General features: G+C 36.7%; 2 protein-coding genes across 11 annotated transcripts; both read left to right on the forward strand.

Moving 5' to 3' along the window:
* The first annotated feature begins 881 nt into the window (after positions 1 to 881).
* Positions 882 to 16,763, forward strand: LOC104098168 (uncharacterized). 10 transcript variants are annotated; one of them, XM_070196444.1, is made up of 10 exons: positions 884 to 1,065; positions 1,219 to 1,317; positions 1,418 to 1,504; positions 2,725 to 3,996; positions 6,738 to 7,860; positions 7,952 to 8,164; positions 8,858 to 8,950; positions 9,038 to 9,139; positions 14,880 to 15,248; positions 16,491 to 16,763. In XM_070196444.1, the coding sequence occupies exons 6-10, from the start codon at positions 8,087 to 8,089 to the stop codon at positions 16,509 to 16,511; spliced, it is 663 nt and encodes a 220-aa protein (XP_070052545.1). In that variant the 5' UTR covers positions 884 to 1,065; positions 1,219 to 1,317; positions 1,418 to 1,504; positions 2,725 to 3,996; positions 6,738 to 7,860; positions 7,952 to 8,086; the 3' UTR covers positions 16,512 to 16,763. The 10 variants fall into 10 exon arrangements, with proteins under 10 accessions (XP_070052551.1, XP_070052552.1, XP_070052545.1 ...); XM_070196443.1 differs by lacking the exon at positions 2,725 to 3,996 and having other exon boundaries at positions 6,738 to 6,901; positions 7,619 to 7,860; XM_070196446.1 differs by lacking the exon at positions 2,725 to 3,996 and having other exon boundaries at positions 6,738 to 6,901; positions 7,715 to 7,860.
* On the forward strand, positions 4,358 to 6,812 carry LOC138906787 (uncharacterized). Its single transcript, XM_070196452.1, has 3 exons — positions 4,358 to 4,746; positions 4,817 to 4,922; positions 5,006 to 6,812. Exons 1-3 carry the CDS (start codon positions 4,616 to 4,618, stop codon positions 5,372 to 5,374), a joined length of 606 nt encoding a protein of 201 aa, XP_070052553.1. The 5' UTR covers positions 4,358 to 4,615; the 3' UTR covers positions 5,375 to 6,812.
* Positions 16,764 to 22,475: the final 5,712 nt, after the last annotated feature.

A 22,475-nucleotide genomic window follows, 5' to 3' on the forward strand; every position in this document is an offset into this window, starting at 1 on the left:
TAACATTAAGTTCAAGAAAGATAAAGTTTGTGAGGCTTGTGCAAGGGGGAAGCATGTAAGATCCTCTTTCAAAAGCAAGAAAATGGTAAGTACCACCAAAACGATGGAATTGGTCCATATGGATCTTTGTGGACCGATGAGAACATTGAGCAGAGGTTGTAAGAGATATGTTATGATGCTTGTTGATGATTACTCTAGGTTTACATGGACATTGTTTTTAACATCCAAAGATGAAGCATTTAACATGTTCACTTCTTTTGTTAGAAAAACTCAGAAATAACTAGGTAATCAACTTGCATCAATTAGGTCTGATCATGGTACTGAATTTAAAAATACTAAATTTGCTGAATTTTGTGATAAGCATGGCATAGATCATAATTTTTCTGCTCCTAGGTGCACTAGAGGAAGAAACAGGTGATGGAACAGGTTCTTCTACCCGGGGCAACCTGATAGGGGGAGCTGAACAAAGAAGAACTGATCCTCAAACCTTGAGGGAACCTGTCCATGAACATGTTCCTCACCAACAAAACATTGAAGGAACATCTAGGGGAAACCAACTGGTTGTGAAACCTTACAAGTACCAAAGTTCTCATCCAATTGAGAACATAATTACTGATCCAACCTCTTGAATCAAAACTAGATCTTCTTTGAAGAATCTTTGTGCTTTTGATGCTTTTCTCACTACAAAAAAATACTAAATTTGTGGAGGTTTTATTGTGGCAGTTACTATAACCTCCGCAATCTTTATCAAATTGTGGGGGGTTATTCACCCCGCAGATATATTATATTTACGGCGGTCAGTAACCTCCGCCACCCTTAAAAAAAAATAGCGCCCACTAACCCTAATGTTTCACTCATCTTTTATTCCTTTATCTCTTCTTTTTTTCCAAACCCTTTTCTCATTTTGAGCTACTCTTCTCTCTCCCCCTCGCTCATTTTCAGCTTCAAATTAAAAAAAAAACCTTTCATTTTCAGAAACCCTCTTTCATTTTCAGGTACAAATGAAAGAGATATGTAAAGGAGAACATGTGAAATAGTTTTCTACAATCAATCTTCAGATCTATGGTAATTCCTCTTCCCCATTTTTTGATTTTGTTTTTTTTTGTCTTTCCTTCTTCTTGCATGTGGGTTTTAAATTTATTTTCTATGTTAATTTGTGTTTTTCCTTTATTGATTTCTTCTCTTTCTTTCATCTTGATGTTTTTCGATTCTCAACAGAAAGTAGCAGAAATTTGGTAGAATCGGTGTATTTTGAAGAAGGATATAACACTTTTTGTTGAAATCGAGATATAAGTCCTCTTTCTCCTTTTGCATTAGGTATTATAGGTTGTAAAATTTAGTTTTTTGTATATTTTGTAGGTTAATTTTTATGATATGGGTCTTAATTGAAATATTTCCTTTTGCATATGTATTTTAGAACTCCTGGGGACCTTCAGAGAAGACGCAATTGTCACTGGCTGCTTTTCCTCTTTCTGCTCTGCGTTGTGCTTGAATCAATCTCAAGGTACTATGTTAGGACTGTTCAAAGAGCACAACTAAAGTATAAACACATTTTTAGTTTTCTTCGTAGTGTTGAATATTAATTTTTTTCTTTCCAGATTCAAATTGGTTTTGTTGTAGATGTGCTTTATGTGTTTGAAAACTATTTTCTGGAGTTGCGATTTGGTTGGTGATGTTTACAAGTATGCAGTTTTCGAAATGTGTTATTTCTGGGATTTAGAATTCAACCTATTTGATTGTCAATAAGCTCTATTAATGTTTTGGAAATTCCATTAGTTGCTGGCAAGATAATCTTCTTCTCATTAAAGTTTGTGCACCCTTATAGAGCTCCAAACAACATTATTTTAATTTTATACCTGCTTGAGCATGTAGATGATTGAATATTAATTGCAGTTATTTCAGTCTCTTGTGATTTCTACACTGCATCTGGCTTTATGATGCATCTACAGAATTCTACTTCATAACTAAGTAATTAGAACTATGCTACCGAAATTATTTGGCACTTGTAGAGTTGAAATATGATATATAAATCATTTGGTGCTTTGAGTAAAGAATGGGTTTATGAACTACCATGAATTCTTAGCCTTATTACCACTTATTTGTTTTGAAGCTTCAATATTTGTTCTCAGCTTTTATGAATTTGCTGCGTCAAATTCTCAGCTCATAAAACTTATTATATTTTCACACACACACACACACAAAATTCACATCAACTGCTAGTCTGCATTTATTTACACATATAGCAGTCCAAGCTAATAGTTTAGACTCTGAAGTTAATTACTCATGATTAATTAATGGCAAGGAGAATAGCAGTAGCAAGTATATTTTGCCCAGTGATGATGTTTGTGTCCCCATTGGAATATCTTACAAATTCCATATTTACCTCCAAATCAGTGCTTGAAATGTTGGCTACATTTGTGAGATAGTGGCAAGGCCCATGCCATTTTGTGATTTTTCTTCCAACAATATTTTCCTTCTGCCATTTGCATCTCTGCATGAGTAGGAAAGGTATAATTGCAAAAGATGATATACTGTTTGTGTAAAAAAAGACACTTTCTTGAGACATTCTGAACTTCAAAATTATATATATCACGGTAACTTTATGATTTCCATCTTATTCTTTAACAAATATTTCTTGTGCCATTTTTTATTATCTTACAAAATTTTATAATGTTGTTGCGTTGTTAGGTTACTAAATCATCCTTTCTCATGGAACTATTGTAGGTTACAGTAAACACTCTTGCTCAGAGAAATCCTTATCGGTGGCACACTAATCTAATTGTAGATCAGTTTCACTTCTGAAACGTTATATATCAATACCTTCCAATGGATAAATCTTGGATTGAAATGCCTAGAAATACAACAACGTATTTACTTGGTTTGAATCAATTTCTAAATTTTGCATTTGAGAATGCTTCTATAGGAGATAGAATAAAATGTTTGTGTCCTAAATGTGGTTTTGGGAAGTGGCAGACTAGAGAGATGGTGTACGGTCATTTGATTAGCAAGTCATTCCCTCAAAATTATGTCACTTGGATTCTTCATGGGGAAACAGAAGTGTTGGAGAAATCTAGAAGCACAGAGGTTATCCCAGATGCACTGCCTCTTGAAAATCCTATGGAATTGTTGATAAATGAAGCATTCCCGGGTTTAAGGCATGAGGGCATTGATGCAGGTCCGTCACAACTAGTTGGAGAAGAAGAAATATTAAATGATCTGTTTTCTTCAAATAACAAAGACTTTTTTGAGTTGCTTAGAGATGAAAGTGAAGAATTATATGAAGGGTCCAAGTACTCGAAGCTAGAATTTTTGATAAAGTTGTATCACATAAAGTGTTTGTCTGGGCTAAGTGACAAGGAATGACTTTGATGCTAGATTTACTGAAGGATGCATTTGGATTTGCAAGGATACCTAATTCTTTTTATGAGGCCAAGAATACCATCAAAAAGCTTTGTCTTGATTATATCAAGATAGATGCTTGTCCAAACGATTGCATGTTGTACTGGGGAGATGATGCTAATGAGGAAACATGCAAGCATTATCATACTTGTAGATGGAAGCCAACTAAGAAGAGCAACAATAATCACATGTCTACTACGGGAAATAAGAAAAAGAAGCAAAATATGCCCGCAAAGTTTTTAGCTAGTGATGGTTTCAATCCTTTTGGGATGATGAGTACTAATTATAGCATTTGGCCATTGATTTTGGTTCCATACAACCTTCCACCTTGGTTGTGTATGAAGCAACCAAATTTAGACGTTATGCACATTGAGAAGAATGTGTTTGATAATATTATATACTCTTTGCTACATGATAAAGACAAGTCAAAGGATCATGTTAAGGCTCGAAAAGATCTACAAGATATGGGTATAAGGCGTGATCTTTGGCCAGATGAGAATGAGAATTGTCGGCTTGCTTCATTTGCAATACCAACAAATAAAAGAGTCGACTTTCTCAAAACTTTAAAAAATATCTCGGTGCCGGATGGTTACTCAAGTAAGATCTCTCGTTGTGTTGATCTAGATAAAAAGAGGATATTTTGACTAAAAAGCCATGATTGTCATATCATTATGGAACAATTGTTGCCCATAGCAATTCAAAATGTGCTTCCAAATCATGTTGTTGCAGTCTTGGTAGAGCTTTCATCCTTTTTTAGACAACTTTGTTCGAAAAGCTTGAGCCTCTCGGACCTAGAAAAGCTACAAGATCGGATTGTACTCACACTTTGCCATTTATAGATGTTGTTCCCTACATCCTTTTTTACTGTAATGGTTCATTTAACTGTCCATCTAGTGGATGAAGTAATACAAGGTGGAACGGTACATTATCGGAGGATGTATTTTGTTGAAAGGTAAAACATTACTTATTCAACATAATTTCAATCAATCTTATAATAGTAATTCAAAGTAAGTACTTATTCTAATACCCTTTTATTTTGGTTATAGATTATTAGGTCCCTTATAGGGAATAAAGCACAACCAGAAGGTTCATAGCTGAGGTTTACATTGTTGAAGAAACCCTAACTTTTTTTTCTTGTTATTTTGAGGATATTGAGTCGAGGGTAAATAGGCCTAAACGTGTAAATGATAGACCAAATCTTAATGAGGCTTCTGAAATGTCGTCTATATTCCCTACACAAGGTAAACCTGTCGGAGGTAATGAAACATTCACCTTGACTCAACTAGAGAAGACTCAAGCTCATCGATATGTGTTACTTATTTGTGCAGCAGTAAAGCCGTTTATTATGTAAGAAAAATAAATTAATTTAATTTTTTACAAAAACTTTGAGTGAAGTGATTAAAATTGATACAAGTAGTGAATTTAGGGATTACATAAGAAGGAGTTCAAGAGGCTGGAGACCTTCGGCAACCGAAGTAGAAAGGAGAGTTAATAAAGAGTTTCCTGATTGGTTTCCAAAGCGAGTGAGTGAAAATGCTTGTCTATGCTTAATTAACTTTCTTGTTTTAATTTTGAATATTTGACAAAAAGAATTTTGTCTATTTAGATTATGAATCCGGATATAGCAAACACAATCTCTACTGATTTGGAGTTTCTAGCACAAGGTCCATGTCCAGATGCGAGAAGGTTCACTGCTTATAACATTAATGGATTCAAATTTCGGACATTGTCTAGAGAACAAGGATCACAAACTCAAAATAGTGGAGTTTTTCTTACCTCTGACACCTCTTTTATTGCATCCGACGCTGACAGAAATGCGAGGCAAGCAGACTTGCCATATTATGGGAAGTTGGAAGATATTATTGAGCTTAATTATTATGGTCAGCTTAAGGTTGTGCTCTTCAAATGCGAGTGGGCTGACACTGTTATTCTTCTGTATTGCTGTAATAAACAATTAAACTTTCCGAAAAAATAAAATAGAAAGTTAGTAATACTTGTTTAACGAAATAGATTCTGGAAAACAAATTAAAAAAATAGTATAGGAATAAATCGAGCCCACTGAATACACAGTGTGTCCTTAAGGAAATTATTCCCCTCAAGTACCCGAAGTGCTGGAATATATCTTCCCAGGATAAAATGATTTAACTCACCAGTGTATTGGTACCAAAACTCTGATGAACTGCGAACCACTCAATGGTCGTAAAACACACTGGAAAAGATTGTGCAGAAGAAGAAAAAGCTTAGAAAATTTCATAAGGAAAGATTCTGGGTTTCAAATTCTATTTATAGAGTTGATGGCAATGTTTCTGAAAAGGTTTGCAACTTTTCAGAAACAACCATGGTTGTTGAAAAGGGGTGTTTGAAATATTGCGGGAAAAATATATTTAAAATAATCCGGAAAAGAAAACGGGCCTGACCGAACCGGGTCGCGGGTCATGGGTTATTCCAGATTAAATTTTTTGTTAATTATTTAATTAATTAAATAATTGAAAAGAATTTTATCCAAAAAGATTAATCGAATCCGAGGCCGAGCCGAGCGACGACGACGGCGCGAGGCTTGCCTTTTTCTTAACTCTTTAAGAGCTAGAAGAAGAGCAATTATATATATACCCATCAAAAGCCTTTTCTTCCTCCGATATGGGACAATGTCCATTTCCAAAGGAAAACTCAAATATTTCATTTTCCCTCCATTTCTCATTCACCTTCTTTAAGCTACACAAGCTTAAAATTCCAACAGACACTACTCGAGATAGATGGTTCAAAAGAGATGCTTGGAATTTTAACTGTGTTAATTTTTCTAGATTGATTCACACTGGTGATCGTGAGGAGCATGATCCTTATATTGAAGCATCTCAAGAAAATATGGTGTACTATGTTAATGATAAAACTGATGAAGGATGGAGTGTGGCGATACATTTAAAGCCAAGAGATTTGTTTGATATGGGATAGGTGGATGAAGGAGAAATATACGAGAATGAGCCATTCCAACAACAAGAATTTGAACAATTTTTTGATGTTAATTATGAAAATGTTCAACTTGCAATAGAGGAGCATATGTTTGAATAGGAATTAGGCCAGTCCTTAAGTTTTCCTCCGGTTCTTCATGGTGAGTATTTTTCATCCCTTTGAGAGTCAAAGAAATATCATTATATTTAATTTTATATCATTATAGAATTTGCATCAGATTTGCATTTACTTGCCATGTTTTAGTTCTGGAGATGAGTATGTCTTTCTTATTCAAGTTTAACAGGATGCATGTGTGAATTGTTTCTTCTTAAATTATTCGACTTTTCTTCTACTAATTTTGTGAACTCCTGCTTTTCTTTTATTGCTTGCAGGTATGATACACCACATCTGACTTCATTTATTCAACCGATAACACGACCAACACCTTCAGGTCAGGTTGCAGCAAATCCGAATTTGTCAGATCAGACAACAACACAGCAGGTTCCATCAGTCCGGGCCGCGTCACAACACCCACCATCTAGAAAGCGTAGTGGACGTGTGTCTACGCAACATTGAACTGTAGATGCAATAGATATGTTATTGCCATTCATTTATACATTCTGCCTATTTTACGCTGCAACTAACAATCTGTTACCTCAAAGAATAGAGAACCTATGCTTAATGCTTCTCATCACTTTACATTCGTTATCAAACCTCTTGCATCCTTCCTCATTTTGCAAATTTAGAAGGTATTTCTCCTTCTAAATTGTAGGAGAGATTAATTCTTTTAAGGTACTGAAGCTTTTCTAAAGACTTAGGGATATTGCCTGATAACTCATTTGATTGTTACTTTAGAATAGATTGAGGCATGACTTTGATGTGAATGTTTTGAAAGAAGTAAGAGTAGCAACAATTTCAGATCAATCTATTTATCTTCGATTTCTCTTATTTTGACACTATTTGAATGATAAACTAGCTAGTGTCTCTGATGTTTTTTTTAATCTTCATTAATTTACTGCGTGCCTCAATCAAATGCTGCTTTTCTAACATAGCTAGTGGGATATATGTTACAAAATGATTTATGTATGCTTACAGTAGATAATTTTTACACTGTAATAATTTAACCTATTGTAGTAGTCTCCTCTAGTTTCTAAGTAACTCGTTCTACTTATTGCCATTCATTTATACATTCTGCCTATTTTACGCCGCACCTAATAATCTGTTGCCTCAAAGAATAGAGAACCGCATTGATTTTTGTTTTTTATCTTTTAAGATTCACAAGGAGCTAGCAAGATACTTAAAGTGAAGAAAAGGGACGTGTTAAATTTATCTAATGGAGAACATATTGTGGTTGATTTTGACGACACAGATTCTCCCATTGGTTAAGGACAAGGCGTTCTTGCAGGCTTTTGTGGAATTTTAGCAACTAACTGCTCCATTTTTCCAATTCACTGAGAGAAATGGCCGGATTTACCTGTGACAATCTTCAACCGTTGTTATGATCGATTTATAAAGGTATTCCTGAGGCATACAATATCTCTGTTTTATGTCATTAGATTTTATATTTGCATGTAATAATTATCTAACCATTGGTTTATTTTTAAAGCCACAATTTTGTTTTAGGACAACTGAGTCAAATGCGAGACGATATGTTTATAATTCTATGTGTAAGAAGTGGGGCGCAAAAAGGCTATAGTTGTTTGATAAGGTCTATGATCCACTTAAGAGCAGAGCTGAGATAATGGATAGCGTTCCACTGGGAATTCCACCGGATCAATGGATTTCTTATGTTGATTACCGCTTTAAAGAAAAGACACAGGTATTTATTTTAGCGCTTCAATTAGTATGTGTAATTATATGGCTATTTGTTTGTATAAGAGGTTGAACCGTCGGAGGTTCCATAAGAGGTTGCCTTATGCCTATTATTATTCTGTAAAGAGAGACTGTATCTAACAAAAATGGAAGTTGTTCTACAAACTAAAGGGCTTCTTTCTTTGCTTTCAAACCCCAAAACCAGAGCATTTTACCTATTACATCAAGCGGGTTTAAGGCACAGATTCAATTCTTTTAATTCTTTCTCTATATTTATCTTCTGATGAGTTCCAAAAATTTCAAGGCTTTGCTAAAAAGCCACAATTGGTTAGTCAAAAGAACAGATTTTTTCCCGTTTACAAAGGAGAGGCTGCCGCTGCAGCTGATGGGGTACCTCTTTTGGGAGAAAATGAGTCACCTAATTCATGGGAATTGAACTTGTGACTCTCAAGAAAATTATTCCACTGTGTTTATAAATCAAGTAGGAACTGATAAATCTTGGCATGCTGTTGTAAGCCTGACAGTTTCCAGGCTTAAAATTTTCCTGATCTCCAAAGTACAATATGTTGGTTTATTTTTGTTAAAACGCTCTTCCTTCTCTTGGCATCATTTGTGCCTTTGTTCTTTTGTTAAACAGATATTATGGTTTTACAAGTATACAATAGGCAAGTATGTGTAATTCGTGGTATCTTTTTGTAAGGAAACTTGTAAAAGAAATGCTGAAATTCGGAAGAAACAAATTGTTTCACATATCGGTAGCTCCAAACCTAACTCCAGAAGAAGGGCTGAAATGGTATTAATTCATTTTGAATACTTTAATTAAACTAGCAACTATTCTTAGTTAGTTAAGTTAATGCGACTTTAACTTTTTCATTTATAGATGGCTGAGACTGGACAAAAGCCTGGACGAGGACAACTTTATCTCGCTACACATAGGAATGAAGATGGATCATATGTTAATGAGGCGGCAAAAGAGATATGTGTAAGTTTTTAATTTCTTCCATCAAATTTGCAATCATTTAGTACCTAGTAATCAGTGATTGGTTCTAAAATATGTTGTAACAAGCAATATGCAGGTGTATGTCTTTTCTCTGATTTCTTGATCCGTGACTGATGATAGGCAGCAAATTATAGGCGTTATATCGAGTTCTTGACTTAAGCTTGATTAACTCTTTTTTTTTTTCTCCTACTTGGTTTTCACCCTTTAATTTATCATTTGTTAGATAGATTAAAAGCTTGATTATCATTTGGTTTAAAACATGTGACAGCAGTACTTTATAAGTCCTTGAAAAACTTAAAAAGGTGAAATGTTTTCAAAAAGAAGGAATCTACCAATTGGTTTATGTCGAATAGAAAAATAGGTCTATGTAAGGAAAAGTAGGAAAGGTCTACTACATTTTGGAAGTGCTTTCTTATTTTCTTTTGACACTCATTTTCAGAAGCATCTGAATCTTACCAAAGTTTTAGATGAAAACTTTAGGCCGTGAAGATATTTTTGTTACTGCAAATTGTATTTTCATGTGATATTTACCAATGTGTTGCTTTTGTCATATCTGTATGACAACTATGCACGCGCTAGATTTATGGAAAAAGTTTCATCTTTACCAAATCTGCCTGTGTATTAAAATTTCCAGTAAACATCTTATCTGTTTCTAATTTAAGAGTTTAGTCATGAGTATTGGAACAACTGTTGTTACTAGTTGTTATCCGTTAGGATTAGTCCTTATCTTTAATGCTTACCTTAGATTAGATATAGATTTAGAATTCTACTTTCAGTTCATATTTATCATTTAGTTAGTTAGCTTTTGATAGTGTTTTGATTTGAATAAGTCATCTAATTCAAGGAGTACTCTTAGGAAGACTTGTATTTAAATTGAGCTTGGCATTCAATATAGATACAGTTTTTTTCATCATATCTTTGAGTCTTTATATGGTATCTGAGCCTATATAACTCTAACGAGCACGATCCTAATTTTTTTCCCACCAAATCCTCCAATGACGAAAGATGGAACCACTCCCAGAGTTGTCAATGCCGACAACACTACTAGTACTACAACCATTGTTCAATTCAACCCCGCTTCCCAACTACCTATCAAACTTAGTGGCAGTCACAATTTTACTACTTGGAAAGCTCAGTTCTCCATGCTTATGCACGGCCATGACCTCTATGGTCAACTTGATGGGTCCACTCTGATTCCCACCCCGAGCACCACTTTTGGCACGAACAAACTTCCAACTCTGCTTATACACTTTGGTTCCGTCAGGATCAACTCATCCAGAACGCCCTTATGGCGTCTGTTGACTCAACCATTGCCTCCACAGTTGCTGCTGCCAGCACATCCAAAAATGCTTGGGGACTCCCTGTACAATGCTTATGCAAACAAGTCCCAAACTCGGATCTTTAGTCTTCGTGATCAACTTGCACGAATCACCAAAGACACCATTCCCATTACTGAGTAGCTTCACGTATTCGGTCCCTTTCAGATGAACTTGCTACTGCATGTGCCCCGGTCACTAACTCCGAACTTATCGTCAAAATCCTAAGTGGACTTGGCCCTGAGTTTCGTGAGATTTCGGCTACCATACGAGCACGTGACACCACAGTCACCTATGAGGAATTATATGAAAAGCTTCTTGACCATGAGCTCTTTATCCGTCATGAGGAAAACAAGAAAACCAATAGTCCTATCACAGCAGCAATTGCCACTCACAACAAACCGAACAACAATCGCAACAATTGCCGCTAATCTTAGAATAACAATTCTCAACCATGGCGACAGAACACCCGCCCCAATACATCTACCCAGTGGCAACCCCTACACAATAACACAACAGGTGTTATTCGTTGTCAACTATACAACAAGATTGGCCATGTTGCAAAATGTATGCCGATCCAAGTCACACAACCACTTTGAGGCCAAAGCCAATCACATCACAGGCTTCAACACCACTGCTAACCCGTGGATAGTCGACTCTGGTGCCACACACCACATCACAACTGAACCTCATAACCTACAGCCGTACCACGGCAACGAGGATGTCTCCATGGGTGATGGTAACAAAATTTTCATCTCACATATCGGCTCTACTCAGTTAAATGCATCAAATAATATTTTTAAGCTAATTCACACTCTATGTGCTCCAGCTATTAAACGCAATTTTATTTCTGTTTCCAAATTCTGTCAGGACAATTAACGTCTGTTGAATTTTTTCCTTTCTCTTTTCTTGTGAAGGATCTGAAAACGCGGACACCATTGGCACGCGGCCGAACCAAAAATGGACTATATGAGTGGCCCACTTCACATCCACAAGCTCACATATCTGCCACTGCAACTTTCTTAACCACTTGGCACCAAAGACTGGGACATCCGCACTCTAGAGCTCTTACATGTTTCCTGAATAAATTCTCGCTTTCGTTTGTTGAGCGAGACAAGTTTCTTTATTGTAATTCTTGTTTGTCTAATAAAGCGTATCGGCACCCGTTTCACCAATTAACTCTGAAAAGCTCTAAACCTCTTCAAATTATTTTTAGTGATCTATGGGGGGCCTCTCCTGTGTTATCTATTGAAAAAAAATTATACTATTGTATTTTTGTTGATCAATACACGAGATATACTTGGCTCTACACACTTAAAAAATAAATCTGAAGTCAAAGCAATTTTTCAAAAATTCCATCCTTTGATAGAAAAATATTTCGATACCAAAATTTTATCGCTTTATACTGATGGTGGAGGAGAGTATAAAAGTCTTGACTCTTATCTATTGCCTCACGGTATCGAACATCTTTCCACCCCACCCTATACGCCTCAAAAAGTTGCTCTTGCTGAGCGAAGACATCGCCACATTATTGAAACTGCTAGAACACTCTTACATGAGGCGTCTCTCCCATCACTTTTTTGGTCCTTCGCATGTCACCATGCAGTTTATCTAATTAACCGACTACCTACACCACTTTTAAATAATAATTCTCCGTTTGAAAAATTATTTGGAAAGGCACCTGACTACGCTTCTCTACGAATTTTTTGTTGTTTATGTTATCCATGTCTTAAACCATACTCCAAAAATAAACTTGAACCAAAATCCACCCCATGTGTTTATCTCGAGTTTTCCCTGTCCCATCACTGCTACCAGTGCTTTGATCCAATCTCGTCAAAAATTTATCTATCCCGAGATGTGCAATTTGTTGAGAATAATTTTCCATTCAAAAATTTATTCTCCAATTTTGCAATTAAACCAACTCACCTTGAATGGGCAAATACTACAATTATTGATTCACCCAACCCCACACCTAATGTTTCTGTTATTTCAAATTTGCTCCAGCCCATTAAAATACTAAATGACCCCCCAGTTGCAAAACATTAGTTACCCACGACTTCTCCTCACCCTGCCCAAACAGTACCACCTCTCCAGTCGTCCATCTCCGGTGCGCCAGCGGCAGAAGCGGGTTTGGACTCTCCACAGACTTCTACTCAAGGTAATCCTCACTCTTCTCCTTCTTCTATAATTCCCATTGCCCAGGACTTTATTTCCCATGTCCATCTTCTCTGAATTCCTCTCCCACTTCCCGTCACCCGCCACTCCCCAACACCCATATAAATGCACCAAGTTCCAAATTCAGAGCATCACAAACCTCTCTCTCCCCCCCCCCCTCTTGTGTATCATCGCAGATCACCCCAATCCAAAACCATGGCCTCTCCCCCTGTTGCCTCTGTTCGAATCGACAACTGCCAAGCGGCTCCACCAGTTGAACCCACAGTGACACAATGCCCTTCCCCTCCCAATCGCATAATCACTCGTTCTCAGAATAATATTCAGAAACCAAAAAGAATTTTTGACTATCTTGCTCACTTAGAAACCCCACTTGTACCGCATACCTTCAAACAAGCCGAGCAACACCCTGAGTAAAAGAAAGCTATGAAACTAGAATTTGATGCTTTACTTAATAACCGTATTTGGGAACTAGTTCCAAATGATCCTTCTAAAAATTTTGTTTCGTGTAAGTGGCTTTTCAGGATTAAAAGAAAAGCAGACGGGTTTGTTGATCGCTACAAAGCGAGATTGGTTGCCAAAGGATTTACTCAGAGGTCGGGTGTTGTTTTTCACTCGACTTTCAGTCCGGTAGTCAAATCCACCACTGTCTGAATCATACTTGTTGTTGCCCTCCGGTTTCATTGGCCTCTTCGCCAACTCGACGTCAACAATGCCTTTCTTCAAGGTGACCTTAAAGGATAGGTTTACATGACGCAACCTTCGGGCTTTGCCTGTGACAATAATCCGACTCATAATTGTAAGTTGCGCAAGGCTGTTTATGGCCTGAAGCAAGCACCTAGAGCCTAGTATAATGCACTCAAAGGCCATCTTCTCTACATGGGATTTGTCAAGACCGAATATGATAACTCCTTATTCGTTAGGATAAGCAATGCTGGCTTCACGTTCATTCTAGTATATGTCGACGACATCATCGTTATGGGCAGCAATCCTATCACTGTGAATGAGGTTATAGCTTCTCTTGCCTCTCGCTTTTCACTTAAAGATTTGGGAAACCTTCATTATTTTCTTGGTGTTGAGGTGATTCGAAGTTCTGATGACATTATTCTCTCTCAAGCAAATTATGTCAATGAAATTTTAAGTGTTGAATTGATGTCTGATTGCAAAAGTGCTAAAACACCAACGAGTAATTCCGAGTTACTCAAACTCAATGATGGGGCTCAACTTACAGATGCAACTCGTTATTGCCGAGTCTTAGGGAAACTTCAATATTTTTCCTTTACATGGCCGGACATTTCCTATGCGGTTAACAAATTGTCCCAGTTTATGCAATCACCATCGGACTTACATTGGAAAGCTGTGAAACTTGTTCTCAGGTATCTTCATGGTACAATCCAGTTTGGCCTACGTGTGTCTCCATTCTGTTTCTTGATCGAAATCCCACCAGTTGGTCTTCAAAAACACAGAAAATTGTAGCCCGCTCATCAACTGAAGCTGAATATAGAGTTGTTGCCAATGCTCTTGCCGAGTTACTGTGGGTGAGAAACCTATTGCTTGAGATGAAGCTCCCTGTCAGAAATACCCCTACAATCTACTATGACAACATTGGTATCACTTACCTAAGCGAGAATCCACGCCTTCACAGTCGCATGAAGCATGTGGAGGTGGACTTTCACTTTGTGCGTAACCATGTTGAACAAAAGGTGGTTCAGGTTGTTCATGTGCATTCTGCTGACCAGCTCGCTGATATGCTCACCAAACCACTTGCCAAACCAGCCTTTGACCGAAATTTGTTCAAGTTAGGCTTAGTGACCCATCACCTAACTTGAGGGGGCGTATTGGAACAACTGTTGTTACCAGTTGTTATCCGTTAGGATTAGTCCTTATCTTTAATGCTTACCTTATATTAGATATAGATTTAGAGTTCTACTTTCAATTCATATTTATCATTTAGTTAGTTAGCTTTTGATAGTGTTTTGATTTGAATAAGTCTCCTAATTCAAGGAGTATTCTTAGGAAGACTTGTATTTAAACTGAGCTTGGCATTCAATATAGATACAGTTTTCCATCATATCTTTGAGTCTTTATAATGAGAAGCTGGTAAGTATGATAAATTTGCTGTTGTAATTGATACAAAGAAAAAGATATTCTTCTTCTCTTGTTTTTCTTTTTTAATAACTTATCAATCACTGATTGAAGGTAGGACACTGACTTTTGGTGTGTAATGTATTTAGGAAAAAATTGAACTAGAATTGAGCCAAAGCACCGTGGATGAGTCTGAAATTTTGCCAAATGATGCCGTTGGTAAGGTGCTGGGAAAAGAGCATTCTGGAAGGGTAAGGTGCTTGGGATTAGGAGCTGTTCCTGGCAGAGATTTTAGACAAACAAGACATCGTTATAGTGATTTGAATGCTTCAAGTTATAATAATGGTTCATGTTCTTCCCAATGGCAAGAGAAGTACAATCAGATGTTGAATGCTCACAATCAAATCCAAGAGAACTACAGAGAAATGATGAATGCTTTTAAGGCGTATATGATAATGAAAGAAGGGAGGATACCTGAAGAATTTGCAGGGATCTTTGTTTCTCCTCCTCATTCAACGGTAAGAAAAGTTCATAACTTTCTTATTTAATTTTGAAAGTGTGCTTGATCAGTCCAAATGTGACTCTGAATTAAGAAAGAAGAAAACTTTTGTGCTATGTGGTGTTTGACTCTTTTTCTCACTTTCTTCACTCCTATATCTACACATGCATTCTCATTTTGTTGTCAGTGTGCTTTTTTTTTTCCCACTTTCAGTTTGTGCTTAGCTGCTGCTCTCTCCAAATGTTAAGTTTTTGTGAGGTTTTGATTTTAAGTTTTGAGCTTTAGATTCTTCTTCAAAAGCTAAGTCACATAAGCTAAGTAGCTTATGTAATTACAAAAGCCAAGTTTTTGTAAGGTTCTGTTGCTAACTTAATTTGCTTCCTTGAATGGTCTGTGATATAAATACATATGCTTTCTATGAATAATACCAAATGTGTAAGTACTGAAAAACTGAAATGTATTGAAATGTATTAAAATTGCAAACTAAATTTGTAGTCATTATTCTTTATCACAGAGCCAGAAATATAGTAGTTTAATTCCCTCAGAACTCAGAACAATAAACATGCATGTTATACACAGTACAACAACATATGAGGCTTTCATCCAATAGTCATCAGTGGCTATGATAAGTATAGCTCACCTAACACATGAACGTACTAAGCATCAGAATCCTCCACCTTCCCTCGATTCTGATGTTGCTAGATTTTGACCTTCAATTTTGAGATTTGAATCACCATTTTGTCTATTATCTTTGCAGTTATCGTGTCCCATCTTTTTCTTCTGTTTCCCAACCCATCTTTTCGTAACTTTGTCTACAAATTCCTATCAATGCAATACTCCCAGATTTGATTCTTCAGGTGTCTTGTGCAGTTTATGGTATTGTGGTTTCTAGGATTAGAGGAAACTTTCTTGGTGTTCTGGATGAAATCTTTTTTTTTAAAATAAAAAATTCCCCTTAAAATTAACCATAAAGTTTGTTAAATATTTAAAGAAAATCTAAAGTGCTCAGTTTGAAAAACTATTTGCAACTGAATCATTTAACACACAATAGCTTTCAGTTCATACGGAGTAATTAAAGATGGCTACAGTGCCACCATTAGCAGAGCTAAACTTTGTTGTGATACCTTTACTTTCAACAATAAACGTACTATGTATTCGGATCATAGAAGTTACTGATACTTGACTGAAGCTAAGTGATTATTAATTAAGATATTGTTGAGGTACTTTTTGTTAATTATATTTTATTTTGATTTTTTTGTAGTCAAGTGATGCGGCTAGCTGATCCATTTCACCCATGGATGTAAGAAGATCATTTGGTGGAAGTAATCCTAACAACAACCATTGAAATTGCTTGCAAATGTATCGTACTCTGATTGAATGGTCATAGTGATCTTTTGTCCATAATAGTTGGAGTAGATGTTCTGTTTAAAGTTAGTTTTAAGACTAACTATAATATTGATGTTTTGTGCTTAATGGATGGATTAGTTGTGTTTAAAGCAAGTTTTTGAGACTAATGATAATTTACTTTAATGTATTTTATGGTTTATTAATATATTGATGTTACTTGATTCTAGTAAGCAAATTATATAATCTGATGATGCTTCATTATATTAACATAATTGAAATCGGATCAGTTATGGGTAACAATTGCCAAAAAAAAAATCAATGAATAGCGGAGGTTATAACTGCTGCAATTTAATGTACAACAATATTGTGTTAAAACTTGCGGGGGTTAAATAAAAATATTGTAGAGGTTTTGACTGCCGCTTATTTTTTATAAGTGGGTTCTTAAAAAGTCAAAATATTGAATTGCGGAGGTTAGACCGATGCTAAATACCCGTCGCTATATGATAACGACGGTCTCCCAAAAAACCCCACGCAAATTGATTGCGGAAAACATTATTGCGGGTTTTTTGAAAATCGTCGTAACAGCATATTGCGGAGGTTTCTGACCGCCGCAATATGTAAATAAAACCGCCGCAAATTTAGCGCTTTTTGTAGTTCTCTTATTGAACCTAAAACTGTTGTTGAGGCTTTGCATGATGCAGACCGGGTAAATACAATGCAAGATAAACTCAACCAATTTGAGAGAAGTCAAGTTTGGCATCTGGTACCAAGACCCAAGGACATATCAGTTATAGGCACAAAATGGGTCTTCAGAAACAAACTTGATGAGATGGAACAGTTATAAGGAACAAGGCAAGATTTGATTGCGGCGAACATTATTGCGGGGGTTTTGGAAACCACCGTAACAACATATTGCAAAGGTTTCTGACCGCCGCAATATGTAAATAAAACCTCCGCAAATATAGCACTTTTTTGTAGTGTCTATCTCTTATTGAACCTAAAAATGTTGTTGAGGCTTTGCATGATGCAGACTGGGTGAATGCAATGCAAGATTAACTCAACCAATTTGAGAGAAGTCAAGTTTGGCATCCGGTACCAAGACCCAAGGACTGATCAGTAATAGGCACAAAATGGGTCTTCAGAAACAAACTTGATGAAGATGGAACAGTTACAAGGAACAAGGCAAGATTAGTAGTTCAAAGATATAGTCAAGAAGAGGGCATAGACTATGATGAGACCTTTGCTCCAGTTACAAGATTGGAAGCAATTAGACTCCTTATAGCCTTTGATACTTACATGGAATTCACTCTCCATCATATGGATGTCAAGAGTGCCTTCCTCAATAGCTATCTAAAGGAAGAAGTGTTTGTCAAGCAACCTCCGGGATTTGAAAGCAAGGAATGTCCTGATCATGTGTACAAGCTTGACAAGGCACTTTATGGGCTCAAGCAGGCTCCAAGAGCATGGTATGAAATACTATCAAAATTCTTGCTTGAGCATGACTACAAGAGAGGTAAAATTGACAATACTTTATTCTTGAAAGAAAAAGGTAAAGATCTCTTGGTAGTTCAGATATATGTTGATGATATAATCTTTGGAGCAACTACTAATAAGTTAAGTAAAGAGTTTGCTAAAATAATGGGGAGTGAATTTGAAATGAGTATGATGGGTGAGATTAATTTCTTTTTAGGCTTACAAGTTAAACAAAACTCAAATGGAACTATGATCCATCAGCAGAAGTATGTGAAACAGTTGCTTAAAAGATTTAAAATGGAAGATTCCAAAGAAATTGATACTCCTATAGCAACAGCCACAAAATTGGATATAGATGAACCTGGTTCATCTATTGATCAGAAGTTGTATAGTGGAATGATTGGTTCTTTGTTATATCTCACTGCCAGCAAACCTGATATTGTTTTTAGTATAGGCCTTTGTGCTCAATTTCAGACAAATTCAAAGGAGTCTCACTTGACTGTTGTCAAGAGAATCTTGAGATACTTGAAAGGCACCACTTACCTTTGTCTATGGTATCCAAAAGGTAGTAATTTTAACTTAGTGGGATATGATGATGTTGATTATGCAGGTTTTCTTATGGATAAAAATAGCACCTCAGGTATGGCACACTTTCTTGGCGCATGTCTTGTGTCTTGGGCTACCAAAAAGTAAAATTATCTGGCCTTATCTACTGTTGAAGCTGAGTATGTTAATGTTGCCTCATGTTGTGCTGAATTGTTGTGGATCAAACAATAATTAATGGATTTTGGAATTGATGTAGGTTGTATCCCTATATTCTGTGATAACACTAGTGCAATTAGTATGACCAAGAACCCGGTTCATCATAAGAGAACTAAGCACAAAGATGTTAGGCATCACTTTTTGAGAGACAACTATGAGAAGGGTTTGATCACTGTAGAATTGTGTTCTACTGACAAGCAAATATCTGACATATTCACAAAAGCTCAAAGTAGAGATCACTTTGAAAGGAACAAGTTAGAATTAGGGATGATTAAGATCACCTAAAAGGAACGAGTTCTAACTCAAAAATTGGTTAGAAAATTATGAATTTTTGTACATAATTAGATTAGATTTTTCTTAGTCTCATACTTTCATAAGTATACTCTTGTGCCATGTGCTAAAATGACTCATTAATCTCTAATGATATTATCTCTATTTTCTTGGAAAATTCAGACTTACACAAGAGATTTCTCAGTGAAGAACCTGGTTCATCAAGATTACTTGGTATGTATTCTCCACTATGCATATTTTGGATAATTATATTTGGATCATGATTAGTAGAAGAGTACCATTTAATCCCAAACCCCTTTGAACTTATCCGTTATAAAATGAACCAGTTTCGTTCAAAAGGAGTCCAAAACCGCATTAAGTGCGTAGATTCTAGGGACACTCTTTAATATCTTTTCAAACTGAATTTCTATTTGATTAGACTTCTGAAAGGTTGTGGTTACCCAATTAGGCACCCCCTTATTAAATTTATTAGTCCTAGTGTTTCTTCACTTCAAATTTTCAAGCCATCAAAATACTCTCCATCTTCTCTGATCTTCCAAAAACACTCAAACTCATCTTTTCTTATACGTAAGCACAGAAATGGCTAACCCTTCTGAGAATCCCTCATCATTACCCAAGAAAACCTCACCCACACCATCTACTAGACCTTCAACTATTCCCATATCTAAGAAAGGAAGGGTAAAAATGATGGCTCGCAAGGTTATCGCTGGCGTAGAGAAAATCAAGAAAATAAATGAAAAATTAAAAGCGAGTAGGGAAGAAGAACCCCAGAAATTTGATGAGTCATTCAAGTCTGCAACTGAGAGGGAAGAAACTGTTTCTTCTGAGACAGAGCAGGTAACATCTGGCCTAAAAGTTACTCCTGAAATTATCTTTGAAGTTGCTACAAATCTAGAAACTAGGTTTGTTCTAGTAGGAACTGTGGCTGGTGTTGAAACAACTGACTCTGGAAATATTGGTGGTAAAAATGTAAAGAGTAAATAAAAAGAGAGAGAGGGTGATCAAAGTGCTGTGAGGCGAATGGGAAAAGGAGTAGCTGAATTTTCAGCACTCTTGTTGGTTTAACTAAAGAATCAGGTGATATGGTAGTTTAGAATAAGGAATCTGCTGGAGAAGAAGAGAGTGTGAGAGAAATAGAGGGAAGTGGATCTGGAGAAGCTGCTGAGGGGTTGGTTCAATTAGGGAAAGATGCTCAAGAACATGTTCCATCTGAGCAGGAAACCCTCGCAGACTTACTGAGAAAGGTATCTGACAATTACAATCCTAAAAGGAAAAGGAGATTATGAGTGAAAGTTCCTGGTACTGCTAGGGCAAACAGGAAAAGAAAGGATGCTTCGTCTATCCCTGTAAAGACTCCTCCTACAAGAGGAAGAGCTACAAGGAGTCAGAAGAAGCAAAGTGAGGTTGAGCTGGAAAAAGCCTTAGAAGAAAGTAAGAAAAAAGCTGGTGCTAAGGGAAAGAAGAAGATGGTTGAGCATGTTGAGGCAGTTGCAATTGATGAGATGGACCTGGTACTTCGGGATGAAGATGAGACATAAGAAGTGAGTGTTGTGACTCCAAAGGCTAAGTAAGTCAAGACTTCCACAAAGAAGTCTGATTCAAAGACAAAGTCTGCTGAGCCATCTACTCTGCTAAAAGAACTAGGTCTGCATTGAAATCAAGAAAAGTGAAAATAGTGGAGGAAGAAGAATGGAATGGAGAAGAAGAAGAAGAATCTGATGTTGAGAAGGACAAGATGGTTATGTTTGGGAAGAGAACCATCTTGAAAGGTAGACTCCTCAGGGATTTGGAGGAGGAAAGGATGTTAATGTTGTTGGAGAAGATACAGTTGCAAGGTTGGAAGGACATGGTCCTTCAGATGGATGGAAAGCTGGCCAGAACTGAGATTGTGGAGTTCATGGCGAATTGTGAGATCAAAGATTGTAAGGTCACCAGTGTGGTCAAGGGGGTGACAGTGAGTTTTATGATAAATAACTAGGAGAAATCTTAGGTATACCTGCTGAAGGGTACAATGATTATAAGAAGCTCAAATGGCCAATTCTAGAGGATCTCCCTGCTACCCTTGCCATTACTAGGAAGTTTGGTGACAATGAAGAGGAGTTTGAGCCCAAGGCTATTTACAAAAGTGAGATGAAGCCACCCCACAAAGTGTTGTTCGAATTTATTAACAAAGTTGTGCTTCCAAGGCAGGAAAGGAAGCACATTGCCACATCTATGGACCTAGTTCTTATGGAATGTTTGGATAGTGGGAGGTAAATCAATTGGCCTCGATTTATCATCCAGGTTCTTGGCAGGGTTCTAAATGGAACCAAAACTCACGTCATACCCTATGGTTTTATTCTCACGGCTGTACTTGCACACTTCAAGGTACCCATCAAGAAATGGGAAGTTGGTACAAGCAAAGATTATTTTAGGGCAAACACTCTAACTACTTGTGACAATAAAGTCCAAACCACTGCCAAAGAACCCGGTTCATCCAAAACGGTACCAATAAACAGCAAAGTACGAGCTTTGATGCAAGAAAGTGGGGCTAAGGATGATGAGATTGATAGGCTGAAGTTGAGACTGAGAGAGATGCTCTCAGAGCTGAGCTGGCAAAAAGAAGGAGAAGAATGATGGCATTCTTCAGGATATGCTGAAACTACTCCAAGCCAAAAACCAAGAACCCGGTCCTTCCCAGCCTTAAGCTTCCTAGCCTAGTGTAGACCAACAAGTGACCCAGTTCGGGATTTTTTTTGTTTCTTTTGCTCATGATCCAGTATTTTTATTTCTTTTTATGCTTTGTGGTAGGATCTTATCAATCAATGAAATTCACTGCTTTTTGCTCTAATTGTTTGTTGATATTTCTTAGATGGCTAATATCCTTAGATTGATAAATGATGCTTAAATCCATGATTGCATTTGAAGTAGCCCCCAGTGGCCATGAGTAATTTCTATTGAAATCTGGTTATCTAACATGATTATGCAACTTTTCGATGATGCCAAAAGGGGGAATTAGGTTGTTCTTTTACTTTGGACTGTGATGTTTATAACCTAATGAACCTGGTCCTTAATGATTAGTGACTTTAAAAAGGTAAAATGTTCTAACTTTGTGTTGATGTTGAGCTGAGTTGAAACAGGCCCTACGCTTATGAGAAGCACAAAGTTTGTCGTCATCAAAAAGGGGGAATTTGTTGGCCCAAGGAACTTAAGCATGAACCAGGTCCATCTACAGTGTACACAGACACGGGCAGATTCAAGCACAAGGGATGCACTTGAGGGAGATAAGCTTAACTTATTATATCTGATATCTCCTGATCGAAAAGGTTGCATAATTGAGGAGGAGGACTCCTTACTCAAAGAGAACAGTATCCAAGATAAGAAAGGATTTAGA

The sequence above is a fragment of the Nicotiana tomentosiformis genome, chromosome 2, assembly GCF_000390325.3.
Source record: "Nicotiana tomentosiformis chromosome 2, ASM39032v3, whole genome shotgun sequence".
NCBI classification, from domain to species: domain Eukaryota; kingdom Viridiplantae; phylum Streptophyta; class Magnoliopsida; order Solanales; family Solanaceae; genus Nicotiana; species Nicotiana tomentosiformis.